This window comes from Dermacentor andersoni, chromosome 10 (assembly GCF_023375885.2).
Source record: "Dermacentor andersoni chromosome 10, qqDerAnde1_hic_scaffold, whole genome shotgun sequence".
Classification (NCBI taxonomy): domain Eukaryota; kingdom Metazoa; phylum Arthropoda; class Arachnida; order Ixodida; family Ixodidae; genus Dermacentor; species Dermacentor andersoni.
The window spans coordinates 135,389,038-135,413,213 of record NC_092823.1 but is presented as its reverse complement, the minus strand read 5'-3'; the positions used below and the strand labels follow the sequence as shown (position 1 = coordinate 135,413,213).

Genomic DNA, 24,176 nt, shown 5'->3' with positions numbered 1-24,176 from the left:
GAGAAGAATAAATACTAGAAGCAAATAAAAAAATAACACAGGTAAAGCAGCTTACATATTAGAAAAGCTCTCGCATATACTAAAGACTCATTTAATGGCGAGAAATCATAAGTACTGGGCAGCGAATTTATCAATTGCGGTGTACAAGCAACAAAAGGCGTTAGTATGTTCAAATTGTGAGAATTATGAGTACAACTTTCATTTTGCCTTTGTCGAAGTTCCTCAGCTTTAAGTGGTGACCTAAACATAGCGGGTATGATGTCACCTGGTCACTCCCACCATCTGCTGTATGACAAAACATAGCCTTTGAGATCGGCATCCATTACTAATGTAAGAGAGGGGGAAGGAGGGTGATGCAAACATCACGAGCGCAGACAAAGGCAAATTTACATTTCTCTTTTTGACAAACCAGGCAAGTAACAGCGCTAAGAGTTACATAGAATGATCCGGACCATAAAATGCAACTTACATTTACTGGACCATAAATGCAATCTTTATTTGAGCAAAAGCAAAGCAGCAGTAAGTGCAAGACCTTTCTTATAATTTTTAAGGGAATAATGCAGGTGATCACAGTGTGAGAGTCTCCATTAAACTGTCCACAAATAGAACGAAGGTGCTTTAAGAGCAACAGGTGCGCAGATGCTGAACATGCTTGGTGATCACCACCATGACTGACGATGACTGACGATTATATTGCAGGCTGGCTCACTGGTGACAAGACAATCAAGAGACTTGCTTGGCTGTTTTATATAAAGCACACTTATTTGAATAAAGACATTGCAAGGCCATCACCAATCTTTACCAGTTACAACCTATGCAGGCTCTCTCATTAGGAAGGCCATAAACACTGAAGCATCTGAGCGAGCTGTAGAAGACATTTCAGCACACAGATGTCAAGCAAAATTCAAATGGGAGTAACACAGATTTTTTCACTACACAAATGCAACAAACATCTGCTGACTGTTTTCTCTGTCCATTTCATAATCCAACATTCGGATAAGCGAGATAATTCTTCTGGTCCCATGAAATTCAAATTAATAAGGTTTTACTGTACTGGGCAAACAGCTCACAGGCATTAACTGTACAAGTATTTGTGCAGTCATTTTCATCTTTCCAAGCCTATGGCTGTACAATTGAACCTCATTATAACGAAGGAACATTCAATATGATAGTACATTTGCTATATTCTATATTCATTACATGCTGATACCAGTGAAAAATTTTTATTTACATTGTTATATCCAATAATGAGTTATGTCTGTGTGCATATTGAGGTTCAACTGCAGTAGATATATGTGATACTAGGTCAAGTTGTACCCATAACAATTTATTATTTTCATCTGAGATATCATAAACTTGGCTCCCACTATTATATTAGCGCAAACACAAAGCTTAAAAAAAGAAAATAAAAAGCGCAGCTCTCCAGGAGGTATTTACACGCAGTGAACCACATGTCTGGGCTACAAAATAGCACACAATCCTGTTTCAATGCACAATCAGGAAGCAGATGCACCACAGCTGATGGCCAGGTCAAACACCGGAATAAAGTGAGAAAAAATAAACATAAAGTAGAAACACAGGATACAAGAGCAGTGGCCTCTTGTTCTGCAGTTCCTGTACACAGAGCAGTGAGCCAGCACTGTACGTTGCCCACAGAACGCCAAGCAGCTGAGGAGAGAGAGAGAGAAAGGTGAGAACTAGACTCAATCAATTCTCCTGTCTGCACACAAAATAGAAGCAGAAGCTAAAGACCATACAGACTGACAGACGCTTCTGCTTGTACAATGCAATGTCCAGTTTCATAATGGCTCGGTAGTCGTGTTGGTTTTATATGGTGAATGTGTTGCAGCATGAAAAAACGAGCGACAAGTAGAGAATGCAACGCTCGCGAGTGCTCAACTTCAAAGCAGACTACTTTTTCATGCACACGATAGATGCACAACAAATCAGACATAAAAATAACTATCTCACATATGTAGTCACCACATAACTGCAACTGCGATATCGTGTTAAACAGGAACATGAAAGAGTTCCACCTCCTTCAGCTTGAAAAAAAGGTGAAATTTCTTCTTCAAACAGGAACATAAGAAAACAGGAACATCTACGAGAACCCCTTGAAATAGAAACAAAGAAATTTCAGCCCTAAGAGTTAAAAATTCTCCATGTTCCTATCTATTGTGATAGTTGTTCTTATGTCTAATGTACCGTATATACTGGGTGTTGCTGCGAAGAACTTAATTCTTAAAATCATCTTGGGCAGATAGCACAATGATAATCCTTGAGCTGGATTGCCCAAACTGGCAGATAATATTTGAAGGAGAAACAGAAATGCATAATTGACTTACGGACAATTCACTAATTAAACTGTTAACTAATTCCTTTACAGTACATACTGCAAGTTACAAGTTGTAGCTTGGGAGTCCTCAAGGTAGATCCAATTGGAACGAATTCACAGCATGACACCAGTTTCAATATATTAATTCTTCAACTTTGTGATGAAATACATTGGCGGTCCAGTTACTTTCGTGCTTCAATGCATAAAAAGGCATTTTATTAAAAAAGTGGAATGACAGTGCATTTTTACAGCTAGTCTGATGGTGCATATTTCAAAAATGATGTCATCCACAGGAATCTTTTCCAAGCGAATATGCCTTGCAGTCTCATGAACCACAATTTGCTAATTGCAATATGCGACATAAGGTAACTAGTTAAATACATAATTAGTACATATTTGTTAATTAGTAGATTATGCATTTCAATTTATGTTCAATAATGTCCGCCTCTCCAAGTAGACCAGCTCAAGGACTAGAATTGTGCCATCCGACACAGGTGATGTTTAAAGATTACTTAAAGTCTGCACAGAAACAACTGGTATACCATGTACTGCATTTGCGAAAGTAAAGTCTACTTGAGTGCTACACTACTGTCTTCTCCCTCAAATTTTTATGCTGAAAAATGTTCACCATAACATGTGGGTTGTGTGCAGCACACAAATCCTAAAACCTCATCCTGAAATAACAGTAAGTGTCGCGGTGCAGAGCTAGTAGATACAAACATGTGCACAACCCAAGAAGAATACACTCAAAGTGCACTCTGTTACAACATGCAATTGTAACACAAGAAAGAAAACAAAACAAAACTGCCCATTCACAATATAGTTTCATTCAAACAAATTCGGTGTTTGCTATAACAAAATAATCATCTGAACCTGCCACAATGTCACCAATAAAGTTATGTAGGCCATTTAACAAAGGTACCTGGTAATTGGCTAAATATTTACTGTAACTGGTTCTAACTTTTGACATATTAGTCTGCTCAAGTGTGAACATATTGCACACGTATCAGTATTCACTATGGTAACTTAGCACAAATTCACTGACAGACACAAGCAAAAAATGGACAAGGATTTGTTTGGTTTGTGTCTGTCTACTACATTTTGCTAACTTACCATACTCAGAATACAACACCAACTACAACAGTCAGTCCTTCTTTTGCTATAGAATTGGCAACAACACTAATGACATTTCAAATACAGCAGGCACGTCTTGCACCAAGTAATAACTGGATAACAGTAATAATTTGGCAAAAAATAATCACAAGAAAAGAAAGAAAATTGTGATTGTTAAAGGGGCCCTGAACCATTTTTATCGAAGTCGAGAAATGCATTTGAAGTAAAATAGACTATATGAGAAATACTTCGCCACAAAAAGTACTTTAACACATTCAGCAGAAGTAAAGTTATTGGCAATCAAAGGTTGAGTATAATCCCTGTTGCGGTGCTCCCATTCTTTCTTCAATGCCTTGCACTGTGAAGGCTACGAAGGAGCAGGACGTATCCACTACGCTCCACCTACTGAACATCACTGTGGTACACAGTTCAAATTTGATTTTGGATGTTCACATAGATGTCACTACTTCCAATTTTGGCGTCTCCGATGTGCCAAATGCAGTTGTGAGTTCAGTGAGCCACAGTGCACTCAGCCAATGGATTCACTGTAGCATCCCGTGGCTGCTGCCGTATCCACACTACATTGCAGACTGCAGCTACATGTGAATGTAGTGCGTATGTACAGCGTTTGCTTTGTGCACGACAGGGCTCGAATGCGCGCTCGCACTCATGCGCCCCAGTCCAACCATGCTACGTGGTGCAGACCAGCTTTGCCCTGCACCAGCTTGACCAACGGATACAACTTGCGCATTTTGAAGCACTGCCAATAGCTCAATACGAAACGAAGTCTGCCAAGGCACCTAACCAGGAGCGGCCAGGAGTGAGCACGTGCTGGCAAGCGTTCATGTGCTCTGACCTTAAGTTTCATGTGGTTGAGGCTAGTTGAGTGTTCAAAGCCAGTCGCAATTACCGAGACCCGACAGCTACAACACCAATGAGCAGGGTGGCCAAAGTTTAATTCCTACGCAGTCGGCTGTGGCAGAGTGTGAGCACACAATTGTAGGCTTCTTCTGGAAGTAGGTAACTATTATGAAAATTCAAAAGCAGATTTTCGCTCACTTCAGCCTGTTTATTAAACTGAATCATAGTACACACACAGTAACAGTAGGAAAAAGTGCACTGATCCAAACACCCTTGATTAATTTCAGCTATTGGCCAATAGCAGCCGCGTATGGGAATCTGCTATATTATGAAATAAAGCAGCCCGAAAAGAGTGAGGAGCAGGCTTTTGTTGAAAAGACAAATGTTTGAGATGAAGGTGACTTTGTGCTCCTCTTGGGAGCTCCACGTGCCGCGAATGACTGAAAAATTTGGCTGAGGCGTTCATAGCAGCGTATGCTACCTGCAGACTGTTTTTTCACCAAGCCCGAGGGGTGGTTCAGGGCTCCTTTAACTAAAATGCTGCACCGTGGTAGAAAAAAAAAAGTAAAGGAAAGATTCAACCTTACCTCTGCATGTTCTAGTAAAAGCAACACTAATTTGTCAATCAAAGATACACTTGCTTGAACTTCTACTGTATTCTCCTTAAAGTGAACATGTGTGTTCTCGATTGTCAAACTTGTGCTACCTTTGCTGGAAGATGTGCAGACAGAGTCGAGCGTTTGCATCTCCCTTGTGCACATTTCTTTTGATCCTGCCTTTAAAATAATGACTGATACTATCCAAAAGTGGATTGTGGAAAAAAGCCTCAGGAGTCATAAATGTGTGGCCCATGAAGTTCTTGTGTACGTGGGACTCTACAGCTTTCATAAGAACTTACTATCCTTGGCTAAATTAACTTGTTCAATACAGATCTGCCAACAATAAATGTGAGAAATGCTGCAGTCAAAGCCAAAAAAATTGTAAAATTTGGTGAAAAGAAACTAAAAATGTTTCATTACTCTAGATGTTGACTTTCTATGAAAAAAAAATTAAATTATGGGGTTTTATGTGCCAAAACCACTTTCGGATTATGAGGCACGCCGTAGTGGAGGACTCCAGAAATTTCGACCACCTGGGGTTCTTTAACTTGCACCTAAATCTAAGTACACGGGTGTTTTCGCATTTCGCCTCCATCGAAATGCGGCCGCCATGGCCAGGATTCAATCCCGTGACCTCGTGCTCAGCAGCCTAACACCATCGCCACTGAGCAACCACGGCGGGTTTTCTATGAAAAAGCATTTGCAGACTATGTTCTATAGAAACTCTGTGAACAGGCACTCCGCTCTACATATTCACAGCCAGAATGAACTGCACTACAGACAAATGAAAATATTCATGAAATATTCTTGCAAGGGCAGCCAAAATTTCAGCTGCTCTCATAAAGTTGTTTTGCGAAGTGGAAGTGCTGCGGGTATTCTTCTGAATAATCAAGCAGATCTGAGAAATCGGGCTCTGAAAAATCTGTCAGCTATAGCACCTGCATTTATTTAATATCAGTTCTGCCATAAACTGAACGCAAATAAAGAACTAAAATGACTGATGCTGTTAAGACAACCCTAAACAAGTTCTGAATATTGGGCAGATTAATTAAGATGTTCTCAGTTGTCTTAACGCTGATTTTTGTGTCCCTGCAGATATTAATAGCTTCATAATGTGCAACATTTGCACAATGCGCTGTGTATCTGCTGTAATTGCTGAAAGTCAGCATGGGAAAAATGCCTGGCCACTACTGCTTGCTAGACCGTGTGCAACAATGTCGTACCATGCCTTTTGCTAAGCCTTGGATGCCTTCCACATACCATGTATTTACTTGATTCTAACGTGCCCTCAATTGTAACGCACACCCGTTTTTCGCAAAAAAATAAGAGAGAAAGCTCTCGATTGTAACCCGTTTGTTGCGACCTAAAAAAAGAAAAGTCCTTTAGAGCACCGCACACCTCATTCTTTCATACAAAAATACAACTTTCTCTCATTTGGAAAAAACAAATATTTGCTCCCAATGCACTAAAGTTGCGATAAATAAAAAAGTCGCAGTTTCGCACGAAAGGCAAAGCATCGATTACGATAGAAAATTAGTAGACGGCTATACGAAAAGTGAGGATAGTAGTTTTATCGGCTGTATAAGCTTTTAGACATTTGTTACTAGCTAAATTAACAAGCATGGTGTCAAGCGTGCACGAGTGCACATGAACACGTCTCACTCAATGACCGCAGAACCCTTTATCAAAATGCTGGAGCGAGAAAGCCCGGTAGCAGGAGCGAAGGAATTCCCCTTTGTGCAGCCTCTTGCTTCAATGCGAACTAAGCAACGAGAACACAGCACGGTGCGCCTAGATGCATAGACTCTTGTCTCCGTCGCAGATCACTTTCAAGATAGGGGCCGCGCGGCCACGCGGTATGTAGCAGCCGCCGGTGTAGAATGCCTCTCCCGTTTGCGCCAGTCCCGCACGCAAGTTCTGGAAACTGCGAATGCCTGTGATGCGGCCAGACTTCCGTCCATCTCCGCAAACGTGATCACTTTCCTTTTAATTGCGGCATCGTGATGAACTCGGCATGTCTTTGCAGCCGGCACTTCCATGCTGATAGAGCAAATGCAAAAAACGGGGAAGACCGGGAAGACGGATGGTGCACTAACCTAAGCCAAAGGAAGCATTGCCTAAGCACCTGTACTGCAGCACATGGAGAAAGCTACGGCAGCTAGGCTTGAAGCGCGTACGAGGCGGCCATTTTGAAATGCCCATGGAGATATGGTAACGCAGATTTAGGGTCGTACTCGATTCTAACGCGCACACAATTTTAGGACTGTTTTATTGGAAAAGACGTGCGCGTTAGATTCGAGTAAATATGGTATTTCTCTGTAGCTTTTCATATAAAGCCCATTCTTCAACGTTTCTTAAGGAACATCACCCTTTTACACCAAAAGGATGTACAAGTTCCCACAGCACTGGCACATGAAGACCAAGAAGCAACTTGAGCTGTGTCATAAGTTACCCACCTACAATAGCAGAAATAGTCCCCTTACTACTGCTAGAGGAGGCCCGACTGGCATTCCTACCAACCTATGTACTTGAAGGTTTATAAAAAAGGTTTATTCGATTCAGCCAAGTTTCTCTGCACCTATTAACAGAGCACTGCACCTAGGCCTTCGATTCCCTGAGGTGCATCCTACACCCCGGTGCTCGATTAATGGTATGCAAGGAAAGGTGCCACCGCAATGCAGTGCACCTTTGAACCTTGCAGTGAGTGGGTGCAGCCTGGCACACCATAACAGCACCTTTTTGTGTGTGGCGCCACGCAGGTTTTTTGAATCGAATAAACATAAAGTCTTGCAAACGTAATGCCACCGGCAAGATAGAGAGAGAAGGGGGCGAGGGGGCATATATTATAATTTTTTTTCCTTAGTTTGCGAGAGCACACAGCTTTTGTGGGATAGATATACACTTTATTCATGATGACTTACCTCTAGATGCACCACACAAGCAGCAACAAGTTTGTTGCTGCTTGTGTAGGAGCAGACAGACAAGCAGGGCATTGTTTTGAGGCTAACAGCAAATTAAATTGAATTCTGGATTTCTTTTTAGCCAGAACTATACTATAAGGTACACCGTAGTAGGGGACTCCAGATTAATTTTGACCACCGGGGGATCTTTAATGTGCCCCCGATGCACAGAACACGGGTGTTTTTGCATTTCGCTCCCATCAAAATGCGGCCGAGGGGGGCCAGGATTTGATCCTGCAACACCACTGCAGCTAAGCCACTGCAGCAGGCGAGACTAACAGTGACCTTTGCTGCAAATGTCACAACTAATTTGGCTGCAGTAGGAGTGCGCCTGAATAAGCTTGCTCGAAGGAACTATCCCTCTGGTGTTCTATATTTATCAGAAGATTTCAAAAAATATCTTTGGAGACCAATGGCTGAAATTTTTTTGCTAACTGAATTTTTGTAAAATTTCAGTTAGCCAGGGGATGCAATGTTTCTAAAATCATAGAATGAGCCCAAATTTGTGCACATTATAGAATCCTGTGTCCCGTGCATTCATGGCATGTTAAAGATCCCCTGGTGGTCAAAATTAATCCGGAATCCCCCACTACAGTGTGGCTCATTATGAAATCGTGGTTTTGGGCTGTAAAACCCCAGAATTCATTCATACACATTACGAAAAATTTGGGCGGGTTGGCAGATACAGTAGCCAACCAATTTTCCGGACCTGGAGGAGACTGAAAAATAGTCCGAACAAAAGAACAGCCCGAAAAATCCGCGAGTCACAAAACCGAACTTTATTCCAGCTAACTTGAACTGAAAAAGTCGCGGATAGCCCCTTGTTTTAAATTCCTGCTTTTTGTAACGACGTCTGTTTGCATATGTGCAAGCGTCATGTTCTCGTCATACACACTAGACAATTGACAATATTAGAGTGGCGATGTCTTGCGTTGATGGTTGCAGGCGGCCAGAGATGTTGTCGTCAGAGTCGCTTTGCGGCAGTGCGGTCCCCTGGCGCACAATCTCGTCATTCGTAAGCTTTGTGCACAACTCTATGTTGTTGACGATCGCGGCAAACTCGTGAAAAGTAACAGCAGTGGGAAGGTCCATCCCACTGCTGTGCAAGTCGGCAATCAGCTGCTCGCCGGTGTCGATGTGTTCAGCAGTGCCCTTTGCCTCTTCGGTCATGGGCTCTTCAGAGTTGCAAAATCCAGCATGCCCAAAACAATTTGCAATCGTCAAATGCTGAACAGCCTTTCAGACATCCGCTAGAATGCCGAGTACCTAGAACAGGTTAATGGAGTATGTCTTCCTGTAGTCAAACTACATGAGTGTACGGCCAAGTAAATGGGCCCGGTAGTACACCGTGAGGTTTTTAATGACCCCTTAGTCCATCTGCTGAAGCACACTGGTATTTGGTGGCAAGAATTCAAGACGAATAGATTAAAGGTTGTTTATGGCGCCATGCGCCCCGCAGTTGTCTACAACTATTACCACTTGCCTCTTCTGGCGCTCAAACATCCGGTCCAGACGGCAGACGTAATCTTCGAACAAGCTTTGTGTAATTCAGGCTTTTGTATTGCTGCTGTACCACACAGGCAGGTTCTTCGCACCCTTAAAGCAACGCGGATTTTTTGCCTTCCCTGTCACTAGAAGGGGCAGTTTCTCAGTGCCAACTGCGTTTGCGCTGACCATAACAGTTACCCTCTCCTTACTATGCTTCCCACCAGCGCAGGCCTCATCAGTAAAGGAAGGTGAATGGTCTGGCAGCATTTTGAAGAATAGGCCTGTCTGGTCACAATTAAAGATGTCTGCAGGAGCATACTCTAGTAGCACACTCTTCAGCTTACTCGTCTGGTAATTCGTGACAGCAGATTGATCCAAGGCACCACTCTCCCCACAAACTTTCTTGAAAGAGACTCTATGCCTTTTCTTAAAGGGACACTAAAGGTTACCAGAAAGTCAAGTTAAAGTGATAAAGCAATGCTCTAGAACGTCTAAGGCGTCAATATTATCGCGAATAGAGCTTTAGTAACCGAGAAATTGAGGTAAATGCATGACACGATTTGAGACCCCCCAGCGACATTCCGGTACTAGCCCGATGACGAAAGCACTCCTCATAATTTATGTCGCTAGTACTCAAAAACTCGTAATAAAAAGATCATTTCATTAGATTATAAGACGGAAGAAAATGCTACTTGCCTACTTCTATTCGATTCTAAGAAAATATAATAACATTTTCACGTTACCCTTGAGTAGTACGGGTGATCAAAAGGTTTCGTTTTCGCTCGACTCTGCGCGCGCTTTGGAGTTTCAGTTGTTTCTTTATCGCGTCGTGCTGCGGTGGTCCTGCTGGCTCGCGAAACTTGCATTTGGCAGTGAGAATGCCACGTCCATGTGATGTCGAGGGATGTGCGAACGGTCCGCGGAACTTGGCCAAGGGCAGTTGCAGCGGCGAATTCAACGTTACTTATCACTGTGTGCCAACGAGTGAACCTCTCCGTTCGAAATGGTCAAGTGCCATACCTCTGCCACAGCGCGCTGGCAAAAAGCCGAAGAATCACATAGTGTGCTCGCTGCGCTTTCGTCCAGAGGATTACGAGTTCAATGCCGACTTGGTGAAGTCGCGTGGAGTCCCTTTCAAAGCAGGCCGCCGGCGTAGTAGTACGCAACGACGCCGGCAGCGCGAGCCCTCAGCAGCAGGTCACGTTCATCAGTGCTTAAATCGTGAGCCAACGACCCCAGCATCGCGAGCCAATGTGTCGTTGTCAGGGTCGTCTATTGCAACGAGCGTCGAAGTTGGCGTCATAAAATAAAGAACACGCTTATCGTCGCGCGCTTTCCCTTCCGCTAGCCACCATAGTTCCGCTTTCTCGCTGGTGTCGGCTCTGTCTTGGCTCTGTTTCTGGCCGCGCGTTTTCGTTTTGCGCAGAAAAGCGGCAGCGCTGTCTGCGGGAGCCGTTTTGCTCACCGACGGCGCAACGTCACTACAAGACCATGACGTAAATACTCCTCGATCGGGGGGCGGGTGATTTGAACTGCGCTAGAGCTACGCGGACGCTTCAGAATGCATTTTCTCTTAAAATAAGTCTCTTCTTCGCACGAAACAAGTGTTTCGAGGTTTCTGGGATGGTATTTCAACAGTCCACGTTGACTTAATATTAACCTTTAGTGTCCCTTTAAGCCCACGGATCCACCCATCGGTGAATTTGAAGTCCTGAATGCCCATTTTTAAAGCGAGCATCTCGGCTTTCTGCTTGAGCATGTTCGCCGAAACTGGGAGGTTCTTTGCTAGGGTTCCTTCCAACCCCAGCTGCAGGGCCTCTTCAAGCTTCGGATGTTGTCCTTTCCAGTCATTTTTTTTTAGTTTTGCAGTGCAACTGGTCGACTGCAGACAATACTTTTCTTTGTTTTTCACGTAATCAGACGAGGTCTGTTTCGAGAAATTAAACTCCTGCGTGACGTCGACTTGGGTCCGTCCTTGCTCGATAAGCCTGATGATGGTGGCCTTCTTGTCCAGCGTCATAGTCGAATATTTTTCATGCTTCTTCGACACATTCGGTGGAGGCGGGTGAAGAGCAGGGGCCATGGCGTCGAAGACACGTCGGCATTGTGCTGAATGAACGGCCGCAACACACCGAAATAGAGATGATATGTTGTGCGGATGCTAGTGATAGCAGGCGATGATTCCAACTGCACTCTACTGAATAAAAGCTGGCGGATCACTGCTGGACAAAAACATGCCCAACACAACCTATGACACCGAGGCAAAACTGATGATGATGGTGGTTATCGTAGGCATCACCTGGTGTTCATAGGTGGTGTCCAAAACTGGCCGCGCCTGACCGGTTCCGGCTCTCAAAATCGCTTCCACCGCAGGCTACAGGCAAAAGCATGGCCTTAAGATCGGCATTTCTTACAACAGGCGCTACGGTTGCTGCGTGTATTTGGACGCCTCCTATACTTGATGATAATAATAATAATAATAAACACTTTTATTATTTTATAAAACCTAATACATTCATCAGGCCTGCCAAAGCCACATTGGCCTTGACTGGCAGAGCGTGACAGGCAGCATACAAACTGTTACAATATCAAGGGGGAAAAAATAGAGAGAGAGAAAAAAAGAAATAAAGAAATACAGGGAAGCGAATCTAATCAAATTACTATACCAATCCGAAGCTAGTCAGGCAGCTCAAGATTCAAAATGGCGTCCTCCCTGACTCATAGTGCTGGTTCGTCGCGGCAAACTTTGTCCGGAAATTCGGTCGCAAAAATGAATTAGCTCTATGGGAACCCTAATGGTGCACTTATGAAGTCCGGAATATTCATGATGTTCGAAAAATTGGTTGGCTACTGTATGGATAAGCCAGAAAAAATGCAAAAGTTTCACTGACAATCATGATACTCCCTCATGCAAAATTTGAGCACAGCTCTAAACGCATTTTCATTTCGCGATATATTGGCTGGCAAGGACAAGCTATCTTGTGCAGCACGTTGCAAATGGAGCAAAGTACGGCACGACTGATTCGTTAATCTGGAGATTGCGAGAGGCAACACGTGGATGATGTGCGTGGGCGCAATTCGCAGCAGCCACCGCAGACAGAGCTCCCAGACGACATGCGCTACTCTGGTGCTATCTTGTAGCCATCATTGCCGCACTACACTTTTCTTCTGATGCTTTCACCATGCCGTCCTCCTTCGCTTTTCATCTCGTGTCTTTCACCCCCAGCTGTGCTGCATGTTCACTTTTTCATGATTCACTGTGCTCGTTTGCTCAGTTACGCCGACGCTCGCCGCAGGAACGGGCATCTAAGAACTGCGCTCTAAAACAAAAAAAGGGTTGAAGTTCCCACACCAGCTCGCTGTGGCATCATGGGTGCGGACAGCATCTTCTCAGGCCTGGCTAATTTTTAATTATTAAAGACGGAGTACATCTAAAAGAGCCAAAGACTGAACTTTGGTAAGTTTCAAGAATATTTACTGAGCTACACCAGCTCATATGTGAAAAGATACTCTGAAATCCGTGACGCCACACTGAGATACTAGTGGCAAGCTTTTGGCCAAAAATAAGAAAATAACCTTGACCTTCATTTTTGCCTTTCAATAATTGACCCATTACCAGAAAATAATTAATATAGACCGTTGAGGAAATGCTATGCATGTCTAAACTGATTTAGGGTTCCTTTAACTCTTTCCGTACGGCGTCCATTGTGCGTCTTTAGCCCGCTAACGATAGCTTGAAACGCCGCTTTTGAGACTTTCCGAGCCGCTCATGGACACACTGCACTATCAGACGTGAAGGTGGAGAACTATATTTTCATTTACTAAGCAGCTTTCTTTTGCCCCGCACAATCGTGATTTTTGAATGTGCTTTGAAGTTTCGCAGTCAAGTAGAAAGCAAAAATGGCCGCCCGCTATGGAATGCTGGAAATGCTGTTTTTGAGAGCATCCGCACCGTTCATGGACAAACTTGGCCATTTGATGTGAAGGAGAACTATACTTTTCGTTTATAAGCAGTTAGATTTTGTCCCAAGTTGTGGTAATCTTTTAATCCGCTCCGAAGTTTCGCGATCGTCAAAGTGGGAAGCAAGAAAGGCTGCCTCCGGAAGCAGCGCGTGCGCTTCGAAAGATTGCAGATTTTGTGATTTCGCTGCGTCTGCGGCTCATGTTATTGATGTACCGAGCAGCAGCTAGTCCGAGGTTGCTGCCTTTTCATCGGACTTAGACTGAGAGCGACGACGACGCAAAGCAGCCCGGAACATTGGTGGCTGCAGCCCGGCACACCCAACTCTAGTGCTTGCAGTTAAATTTTTGTTGCGGAATACCTCTTCAACAAAAAAGTTTAATTTTTTTTCACAGATAGTGCCTATTAGACGGTAATACATTTCGTATATCTCATAATTTTTGTTACATATTTTCCTTAGTAGATACAGGTGTGTCTTAACAAACTTTGTTAAATCTTATCCCACAATCTTGATTCTGGCAATTTATATCTTTTTTTATGACATATATCTTGTTAACAAAACTTTTATGTGTGAAAAGTGCATTCATTCTGGCTTTTGTTTATGTATTACATCAAATATTCAGTACAGCAGTTTGTTCAGAAAAAAAGATTTGGCATAACCTACAAAAAACACGTATTTTTCCCATGGTAGGGAAAGAGTTAAAAGCAATTCGTAACAATACCCACAATTCCTCTCATCCCAATGTCAGAAATATGCTAGTTGAGTAGGAACCACGACTCCCACTCAAGAAAGACAAGCAGCGTGCAATGAAGATGTACACTTAAACAAGACTCGCAGACGGTGCCAGCTAATCACCTTGAATGTCAATTCCACGTAGTAGAAAGGTCTGACCAGAGGCAAAGTGGTCGCAGTGACTACAAGGGGCAGGACAGAGTAGCCAATCACTCCGAGGCACTGAGAGTAGCTCACCTGGAAAGAGAAGAAATGTGCGAAAAGCTTGAGCTTGTTGTAATCACAAAATTGGCTACAGTTGAAAGCAGGAAGGGCAGGACGCTTTAACAACTGCCACATCCTCATTTGCTAGAAGATTGGATGGGTGTGCAAAACATGTGTAAGCTTTCCCATTGTCCTGAACTATTTAGTAAAGCAATGAAAGGGGCTAGTTGGTGAACGTTCATGGCTATATAGCGCTCAGTTTTACACAGACGATATTAAGTGAAAGACGGGACGTGGACGGACATAGCGCAAACTACCAACTGTTTAATACTGTTAAAGAATGCGCTTATATACAAGGAGATATGGCGCTTCGTTCATGGTTATATAGTGCTCAGTTTTACACAGACAATATTAGGTGAAGGATGGGACGTGGACGGACGTAGCGCAAACTACCAACTGTTTAATACTGTTAAAGAACGCGCTTATATACAAGGAGATATGGTGCCATATCTCCTTGTATATAAGCGCGTTCTTTAACAGTATAAACAGTTGGTACATATCTCCTTGTATATAAGCGTCTGTGTAAAACTGAGCGCTATATAACCATGAAAGTCCTGAACTATCACTTAATGGCTAGTGGTTTATGATGTCATAGACGGTGCATACTAATAGAAGGAGTGATCTTTTGTGTGAGACCATGGTCCCCGCTGCATGCAACGGAATAGTATTTGGTTAGCATGTTCATGGCGGCATTGCCTATAGGTTGTGAATGTTTGTTTAAAAAATAGCGCAGTGTACCTCTGAACAGGCAAAGTACAAAGGTGCTACACAATTCCAATTGCAGAGCACAGCTAAGCACCTAGAGTCACAGCAGCTAGCAAAATATTTATAGTTGAACACTGAGAGTCTCTTGATTAGGCTTTAATAAAGTTTTAACACTACCTGCCAACCTGTGAACATTAAAGTTTTTTAAAATCCTGTGGGCATGAAAAGGGGCAAGGGCGGATAGCACAAAATTTTTAAAACTTTGGTCTAGCATGCGCTTGTGGAATACATACATTTTTTTCAGGATTACATGTAACTTTAGACACAGCGTGCAAGCGGCAGCAAGCTTGGAAAGCAAAGACTGAAGACGAACCGGGAGCTTTAGATTAGAGACTTTTCCAGCGACTTTGCTGTAGCCAATTTTGCCTGTTTCAGGAACTTGCTTGAATGAGCTTGCTTGAACAAAGTACTCCTCTTGTATATGATGCCTTGTGCTGCGGCAACAGGGCAGCACAGGTACTATTACAATTTTTTTATGTATGAAGTTGTTGTAATATTGTGTAGCCTTATTCTTTAACATCTTTACAAGTTTTGTCGCGAACAGAATATTTTTTTTGTAAAGCTTGACGTAACATTTGTAAAATTGTGAGTCCGAATTTTTAGACTTTAGAAAAGCTGACACTTTTCATTTTATGTGAAGTTCACAATCATACACTTCCCAGATGCAACATGACATCAGGTGACACATCTCACCTCTCCACCCAGAACTCGGGCCAGAAGAAAAATGACTAGTGATCCAAAGATCCACATGGTGACAATCCATGAGACCACCTGCAAATGATAATAGCAGTGAGTAGGGGCACCTAATGGTGCTTCTATTCTAAGCTGCAACAAGATATTAAAGCAAAGCTTTCGTTGGTTTTTCTAGCGTGGATGGCTGTCTGGCCAAGTAAATTGGGCCGATCCTGAAGACAATAATGAAAGAGGACGCCCTTGGCGGGTCAATCACGATACCAGTTCATGATGCTTGTCCTCAGAGGTGTTTAATGTGCTTCGTAATGTGGGGCGATCCTGGACACAATACAATGTCAAAACACCCACAGCCTCACAGCATTAACCAATAGATTTAACCGATAAATGTCGCCATCAGTATATTGCAAGAAGTCTGCTGGGAAGCTATCAAGTGACTTTGAAAATTATCATCAGATGGTTTCTGCCCAATTCTTTCCTAGATAATATGACACAACGCAACAATTATGAAAGCCCAGGATCACAATGCAATCATTACAGAAGCCAATGCACCCAAGCATCTGGGTGGAGTCCTACTAATGGTGCTATGCTGTATGCAAAAGGCAATTTAGCAGTCTTCACAAACTACCATTAGCATAGACACTATTAAATATCACACAATGAAGCCTGTTTTACTACGCATAAGCAGGAGCATTCAAGGTATTATGATATTGCTGATGCATGGCACCGAGCTATGTACAAGTACTGTCCTGTACAAACAAATGTCAGGGAACCAACAGTTCACAAAAAGCATGCGAAGAGGACCAGAAAAGACAAAAATTCTCAGCAACATGTGACCTCACCAAATGAGCGTATGAATGAAAAGCCCCCCGATTACAAGATTACGATAAGAAAAGCTCACACCACTGTCTGTCAGAGTATTACTGGAGCAATCTTGCAAGCTATCCTTATGAAGTGTTACAACTCTTCGTAGAGTTGTAACACACACACACGAACACACACACACACACACACACACACACACACACACACACTTCTATTAATTACATTCAAACACATTACCTCCGATATTAACTATATTCTTTGTGTGTACTATTAGTCTGACGTGTATTTATTATTTTGCACAAAAGTGCATCTGTACTTATGTACAATTCTTTTTTTTTAAATTTATTTTCATGTGAATTCTTTGTCATGTGTATTCCTTGCTATTTTTTAACATTGTTCCTTTTTTAAAATTGTCACCTGCCTGACAAAGCACATAAAGGTACGGGTTTTCTTTGTATCTTTGAGCTACTTTCAGGTGGATCACTATTTTTCCCTTTCATCTATTCGCATTTCTTAAAAACTTTCATATAATTTTGAATGTAGCTATGCAATGAATGAGAGGTAAGGCCTACATTTCTTGTTTCTATTACCTGCTTTTATGTATCATAATTTTAGGCCCCTAATTAGCCTCTGGCTATGGGTCTCATAAAAAGGCCATCTTAGGTATGAAACCCGTTTAGTATTACAAGTATTGCCAATTCCAGCTCAAACAGGTTTTCTGGCGACAATAACTTTCTTTTACCATCTGTACATACTAACTATGGCAAACATTTCATGACCTTTTCAGTGACCGAGTTCTGCAAAAGGATCCCATTAGGTATTAAGCAATCATTGTCATAATCACTGTTTAGACAAGAGCATTTTTCCTATGTGCTAATACCTTATAGATTTTATAGCCAAAGTTGTATCTTTGCTCTATGCTGTGCTCACTATTACACTTGCACGCTTGGCTACTTGATTACTTGTACACTATTCCTCTCACTGGTATTTTTTATGTATTCCTCTCATTGTAACTTTACCTGATATAGTATATCGCACAGCTGCACCCTAATCTTGTACCAAGATTTTGTATTCAGTAACAAGAAGCTTATGCTATGGGACCTCCCATACACTCACATGTCCATCCATTTGTTTATATAGTGTGAATAAACGACTGACTGACTGAGACTGCTCACTGAGAACTGGCCATAGATGGAGACAAGGGAGAAGAGAATGACGACCAGAAGGGGTCCCCAGAAGTCAGGGCTGTCCCTGACCAGCTGCCGCTTGTAGCCCATAAAAGGAAAAGGCAGTAACACGCAGCACACTTTGTAGTAGATGTCTTTCAGGTCAATGTCCAGCTCCTCCCTGCAAGGAAGGCATCACTTTATAATGGTACAAACTTCAACTGATGTCTACTTCTCCTCAGCAAGTGGATATTAGGGCTAGTTGGTTATTCATGATCATCTAATAGCAGCGTGTAAAACAAGAGACTTAACATAGAACCAGAAACATGCAAAGCACTCACTTCTGGTTCTTTTATTTATCAGAGTGTGCACTGCATAAAGAACAAAGTCCACACTGTGCATAAAAATAGCTTTTTCTTGAAAAGAAGAACATTAAGAAAGGGTGCTCACAAATTTCTCAGTAAGTCTGTCTGTCAATCAATTAATCAGACAGAGAAGAGAAGTTATAGAAGCAGATTTGATTGTCAGACTCGGTGAGCAATGCGAGAGAAGCAACATTTTTTTTTCGTAACTATGCATTAGATTTAACAGATATGGCAAATTAAGTGATAGTCTCTGTCAACCACATACAGTGCAAATTTTTGCTGAATACCAGTCACTGCTAGGCTGTGTGTTATGGTTGTTTGCACTGTAGGTTAGCCAAAGCTTAAAAAAAAAAAAACTAATTGCCTGCTTTGATACCCGATTTATACTGCCTAATCAACGCGTGTTTATAAAGCTGTGGCAGTGGAATTATGTCAAGTGTTTCAAAAGCCTGCATAGTGTGGTTGGGAAGGAGACGTTCAGGATGTGCTGCACAGTGCACTCCAATGTACATTTCAATTTGACGCGGACACATTGGCTGCTTAGAAAATCTTTTGCAGTTGTGAGGGGGGGGGGGGGGGTATACAATTGCATTGCAAATTTGAAAGCAACTAAAGAAGTAGACTGACCCGGTTCTGTATAATAAGTGCGGGACAATACAACAAGAGGTTGCAAGCTCAGATACTCACAGGAGAGGTGCTTTGTCATCATCATCTGCATCATCCACCTCAAGCAACCAGCCAAGGCCTTTTTGATGCAGGAACGATGAGCCGGGCATGGAAGACGCAAACGAGGTGTCTCCTTTGCCATTGTGCGGGGAGGACCAAGGGTCCATCGTGCCGGTCAGGCGGCTGTAGTCTGTTATCAAGCGATAAGAAACCTCTACATCATAATAATATATGGACACAGAGAGAGCTACAAAATGGCTCCTCAGCACTTTTATATGAAAAGCAGAGAATACAACTTATGGTTATAACTAACAGCATAGTGAAAATGAAGGCGAGCAAGATGTCAATGCCAAGTGATGCATCGCCTTTGCTGCGCTGTTGTTAATTATGAATGATCACTAACTTGCCTGCTTTTTCACCTCCTTAAAATATGACCTTTGCATACAGCTGGGAGCCTACAATTTTACCTGAATAGTTGCTTGTCCTTTCTCCAGTTTTTCAGAACCCTAAAATTAATTTCTTTACTTTTATGTAAGAGTACACATAATGGAAACCGTCCAGTTTCATGAAAGTTCATAACTACACAGTGCGCTCAGTAAAAGGACAAAATCTAATCACTGACTGGGTGGCGGGGCCACCTAGTGGTAGAGAACAATACTGCAATGCCAATATTATTGCCTATGAGGTGGATGGAAGTAGAGTGTACTCTAATGGAAGGAAGAGTCGCGGCCCATTATCTGCCAGTCATGCCACTTACATAAGCTTGGCACACTGATGGCCAGAGCATGGCGAGCGTCGTTTTACGAGCCTTGAAAACAGTATTGAAGACAAAAAGGATAGGAGATAGAATAAATAGCAACAGCATTTGCTTGCCAATTACTTTGTTAAAGGACGACTACAACAAGATTTCACTTTGGCTGAATTGGTTATCAATGAGTACTACACACTATCGAAGCAATCATGGCAAAGCTTCAGGGCTGGTACTTGTCTAAGTTTCTTATTAAGAGCCTTTTAGAAGAACCTCAGAAAGTCAAGTACAAGGTGCTACCCAAAAGTTCCGGGAATTCTAAAAGCATGGGCAAACTGAGCGTGGTACACATTCCCACCGCTAGATGTGGCTATAAGTATAACTTGCGGATCAGTGTGCTGAAAAACTCGCATCTAAGAATATTATTTTGCGAAGTGCTGTGTTGCTATGCAATGTTTCACTGATCTGGCGCATCCCTTAGCAACCAATATGGCAGACTTCAAGGAGCAAAGGATTTGCATCAAGTTTTGCTTTAAACTTGGAAAAACTGCGGCATAAACTCATCGTATGCTAGAGGACGCTTCTGGGGTCGACGCCATGAGCGAAAGTAGGATGTTTTTATGGCATAAATGCTTCAAAGAGGGTCGAATGTGTGTTGACAACAATGAACATTCTGGATGTTCGTCAACGAGCACAACCCCGGAAACAATAGCAGAAGTTCATAAGGATATCCTTGGAAATCGCAGGCTAACTATATATGATGTCTGCAACATTGCAGGACAATCGCACGGCACAGTTCAGCGAATTTTGTCAGATGTTTTGAACATGAGAAGTATTGCTGCAAAATTTGTGCCAAGACTGCTCAGTGACAAGCAGAAGCTGCACAGTGTTTCTGTCTGTGTGGAACTGACACAACAAGTCAGAGACAATCTCATATTCCTCTCCAGTGTAATAACCAGGGACGAGACATGTATTTATGCCTACGATCCTGAAACCAAACAGCAGTCGTTGCAATGGAAGCCACCAAATTCCCTGTGGCTGAAAAAGGCACGTCAAGTTCACGGCAATGGGAAGTCCGTGCTCAACGTTTTTTTTACCTACATGAAGTTGTCCACAGGGAATTTGTACCTCTTGGACAAACCGTGAATAGCGACCTTTACTGCGACGTTTTTAGGCGTTTAGGAAAGAGTGTTCGTCGCAAATGTCCAGAGAAGTGGAAGAAAAACTGGCTTCTTCATCACTACAATGCGCCTGCTCACACATCACTTGTTTGACAGTTCCTGGCTTCCAAACAAATCACAGTACTTACGCACCCACCCTATTCATCTGACCTCACCCCTTGTAACTTTTTCGTGCTCCCAAAGTTGAAGTCGAGGCTGAAAGGATGGCGGTTTCACACTGTTGAAGAGATCCAGTCGGAATCACAGGCGGTCCTCAACACACTGTTGCCTGGAGAGTTCCACGAATGCATAGAATTGTGGCAGAAACGCTGGGAACGGTGTATACATGCTCAAAGGGACTACTTTGAAAGAGACAGTGCTGATTAGGCATTATGGTGAACACATTTTTTTTGCGACTGAATTCTCGGAACTTTTGGGCAGCACCTCATATACACCTGATGGTCAATGAATATCATGCAAATCCTAGCACATTGTCTTCAAGGTTTTCAGCACACCAAAGGTACCACGTAATCTCGGAGGTCATGTCAAGGAGCTACGCTCATTCTTAACATTCTTGGTTCTGTATCCTTTCTGACAAGTGGTAATGGCAACTTTTGCTAAGCTATATTTCTTGCAAGTTTATTGGCACATTCACTGGTATTTCAAATGTAAAATTTTGTACTGAGGTTGCAACTAGGCTTTTAACACAGTTCAAAAGTTTTGTTGCAGTTGGCTTTTAAGACAAAGCTCTTCCCAAAATTTTTTGTTGGAAAAGGCTCGTAAGAAGATTCCCTTTAATACCTGACAAATTTCACACTTTTCATAAAAAGCATTGCACAGCCCCTATAAGTTGGCCGAATGAACACACTTTTCCATAGTCAGATTTTTACATGTCAGCAATTTTGACATGGTTTTAGATGATCCAAGAAGACACTACCACACTCTGCAATTTTCAAACGTCATAGTCTGCAAAAATATTTCCATGAGAGCTCTCAGCAAGAACCACCTTGAAGCACAATGACCTAGTAAACCATCGAATTACCAGAAATTGACAATTATAAAGGTAGCCTCAAACATGCTGATAATAATAAAGGTGGGACATAAAGTGGAGACATAAAGGCATTAGGCAGCAGTATTTATATTTTAAGTGCAGCTAAAAATACTTCGATCTATAGATACTAATTTCAAGCTGTATTTATTCAAAACTAACACGAAAAATGATATGCTGGCCTCACAGCAACTAGCATTTACATCTGCCTACCATGGCTTGCAATTTGATTCCACTTAATCAATCCGTCGCTGTCATTGATAAAATGAGTGCCACTGATTGAAAGACATTAGTAAAAACATAATGTTGTACCAATTAGTTTGACATGGTTTGCAAACAGTTCCAGAGAACACGACGGATAAACAGGAAGGCACCAAAATCACAAGGCATGCTAACAATTTAAAGTTTATGTTGCGGGAGAATCTTGTACCAGCATGCTCTAAGTTATCACGGAAGTGTGTGCTTCCTATCAGGATCTGGGATTAACATGTCATAGTTTCTTGCTTTTCCTTCATACACTTGTGCTGGTGTGTGTCTTTGGCCTATTGCGCATTAACTAGCATTTATTTTGCACAATCAAGAAATGAACCTTCACTTGCTAGTGCCCCTTATGATTGTTTTATATTTTCCTTGTTTGTCCTTGATGCTCGTTAATGTCATTTGTAAGCCAAAATATTCATGATGATGAGGATGCTTACGCGGCATTTCAATTTCACATGTCCTTTCTGACTACTCTTTAAGTTACGGACAGCCCTATTATGTTTAACCTCATTAATTGTGGTTGTATGACAGTGAAAACTAATAGAATTGACAAGTTTACGGCATCATGACATCAGGGCTTGGATTCACAACACACCTTTTATGTTAGGACTGTTTTTCATAGCCCAATGCACTAGCTTTGCGAATCATTGGCCGTTACGCCTCGCCTACAGTTGTCAAAAAGGTGGTGCTTTCAGGTGAGAAGTTATGAGGATATGACCAACGAAGACCGCATTGAAAAATCGCGCTGTAGAAAAAAAAAAAAAAATTTGAGGACGCTTAAGCTTTGCCTTCAAGAGTGGAACGCGACAGCGTTCCCGTCGACCCGCCAAGGGGTGTAAGACGCGCTACGGCGCAGCGACTATGCGCCCCGCATCGGACGCGGTGAGCGTCGAGCAACGCAGCGTTCGGCGCGACAACGAAATGTGCGCCTGAGCAAGCGACGCACGCCTGAGCCTTAGAAACAGCTAGTTTCTAAGGCAACACCGCGTTCACTAGAGGCGCTTTTGTACCGCTTTGAAGCATCGAACTCGTGGCTCAGTGGTAACGTCTCCGTCTCACACTCTGGAGACCCTGGTTCGATTCCCACCCAGCCCATCTTGCAAGTTGTTTTTTATTCATGAAGTGCCTGCTGGGATTTATCGCTCACGGCCAACGCCGCCGACGCCGACGACACCGGCTTTTCTGCGACATGAGCTCCTTAACGCTGTCGCATTAAAAAAAAGATGTGCGTAGTGGTGCTTGCCGCCTGAAACAGTATGGGCACTGAGCCTTTCGAAAGTGACGTCACGGCCCAAAGCGCGCAGACCTTCTGTCGTCTAGTGTGAGTTCGTGTGGCCCAAGGTGTTTCGTCTGCTCTGTTGGTATTCGAATTGTTTGCATATAGGGCCTTGTCAGCCTCCGGAAGACAAAGAACGATTTCCAACGTATTAACGGAAGGATACTCTGCACGATCCACGGTTACACCGCACTACTGACAAGGGCTTCTGCACAAACTGCCGTACCAGGACTCGAGGTCGACATGAAGACGAACTCCTCCAGAGGCTTGGCCGGTGCCTGCGACGAAATGGTCGGTACAGCAGCTGTCGCCGTAGCTGCGGCGGCTGCTTGGACGATGGGCGAGTCAGCGTCATAGCCGTTTGGTTCGTCAGTGTCCATGGAGATTTTGACGTAGCTGCCAGAGCCCGTAGAACTCGAGTCCGAGCTCTGTCCGTTGTCGCTGTTGCTGCCGTGAACGGGAATATCCATCATGCTCATCGCCAACGTAAGAAGTATTTAAACTAAACAGTTTTGCCAAATCGTGCTGTCAGCCCCTGCAGTGGCGCTCCTAACACGGCGGGAGCTTACAGAAAGATCATCGCAATCGTGGCTCATTCATGTTGCGTCGACACGTACTGCCACGAGGCGACTTTGGTGTTTTTCCGACGCAACTTGTGAGCAGCGGCTGTATTACGACGCCATCGTTAGCATTTGCTTATGTAGGTCCACGTCGTCACCATAGAATAAAGAACCAACTTGAGAGGTCCATGGCCACGGTGAACTTGCACGGTAGTAAATAAACGACGTCTTAATACACAGACACACCGCCTCACGCACAACAAAAACAAAACTGCAAATGTTTGAGTTGCCAGGCGCAGTTATATAACACCCGTTCGCCGTCAATTTTAGCC

General features: G+C 43.0%; 1 protein-coding gene and 1 pseudogene across 2 annotated transcripts; both read right to left on the bottom strand.

Annotated features, from left to right (window-relative positions):
- Positions 1 to 729: 729 nt before the first annotated feature.
- On the bottom strand, positions 730 to 24,129 carry LOC126545162 (protein YIPF4-like). 2 transcript variants are annotated; one of them, XM_050192927.3, is made up of 6 exons: positions 23,511 to 24,127; positions 18,813 to 18,981; positions 17,770 to 17,941; positions 15,773 to 15,850; positions 14,174 to 14,287; positions 730 to 1,668 (listed from the first exon to the last, which is right to left on the bottom strand). In XM_050192927.3, exons 1-6 carry the CDS (start codon positions 23,761 to 23,763, stop codon positions 1,531 to 1,533), a joined length of 924 nt encoding a protein of 307 aa, XP_050048884.1. In that variant the 5' UTR covers positions 23,764 to 24,127; the 3' UTR covers positions 730 to 1,530. The 2 variants fall into 2 exon arrangements, with proteins under 2 accessions (XP_050048884.1, XP_054934249.1); XM_055078274.2 differs by lacking the exon at positions 15,773 to 15,850 and having other exon boundaries at positions 23,511 to 24,129.
- Positions 1,583 to 11,034, bottom strand: LOC140213762 (tigger transposable element-derived protein 4-like; annotated as a pseudogene).
- Positions 24,130 to 24,176: the final 47 nt, after the last annotated feature.

Excerpts from the sequence above, each read along its gene's own strand:
- LOC126545162 (XM_050192927.3), bottom strand. The coding sequence starts at position 23,763 with ATGAGCATGATGGATATTCCCGTTCACGGCAGCAACAGCGACAACGGA. Across the intron at positions 17,942-18,812 it reads GATGACAAAGCACCTCTCCT|GGAGGAGCTGGACATTGACC; the intron begins GTGAGTATCTGA and ends CCTTCCTTGCAG. Across the intron at positions 15,851-17,769 it reads CCATCTATGGCCAGTTCTCA|GTGGTCTCATGGATTGTCAC; the intron begins GTGAGCAGTCTC and ends TATCATTTGCAG.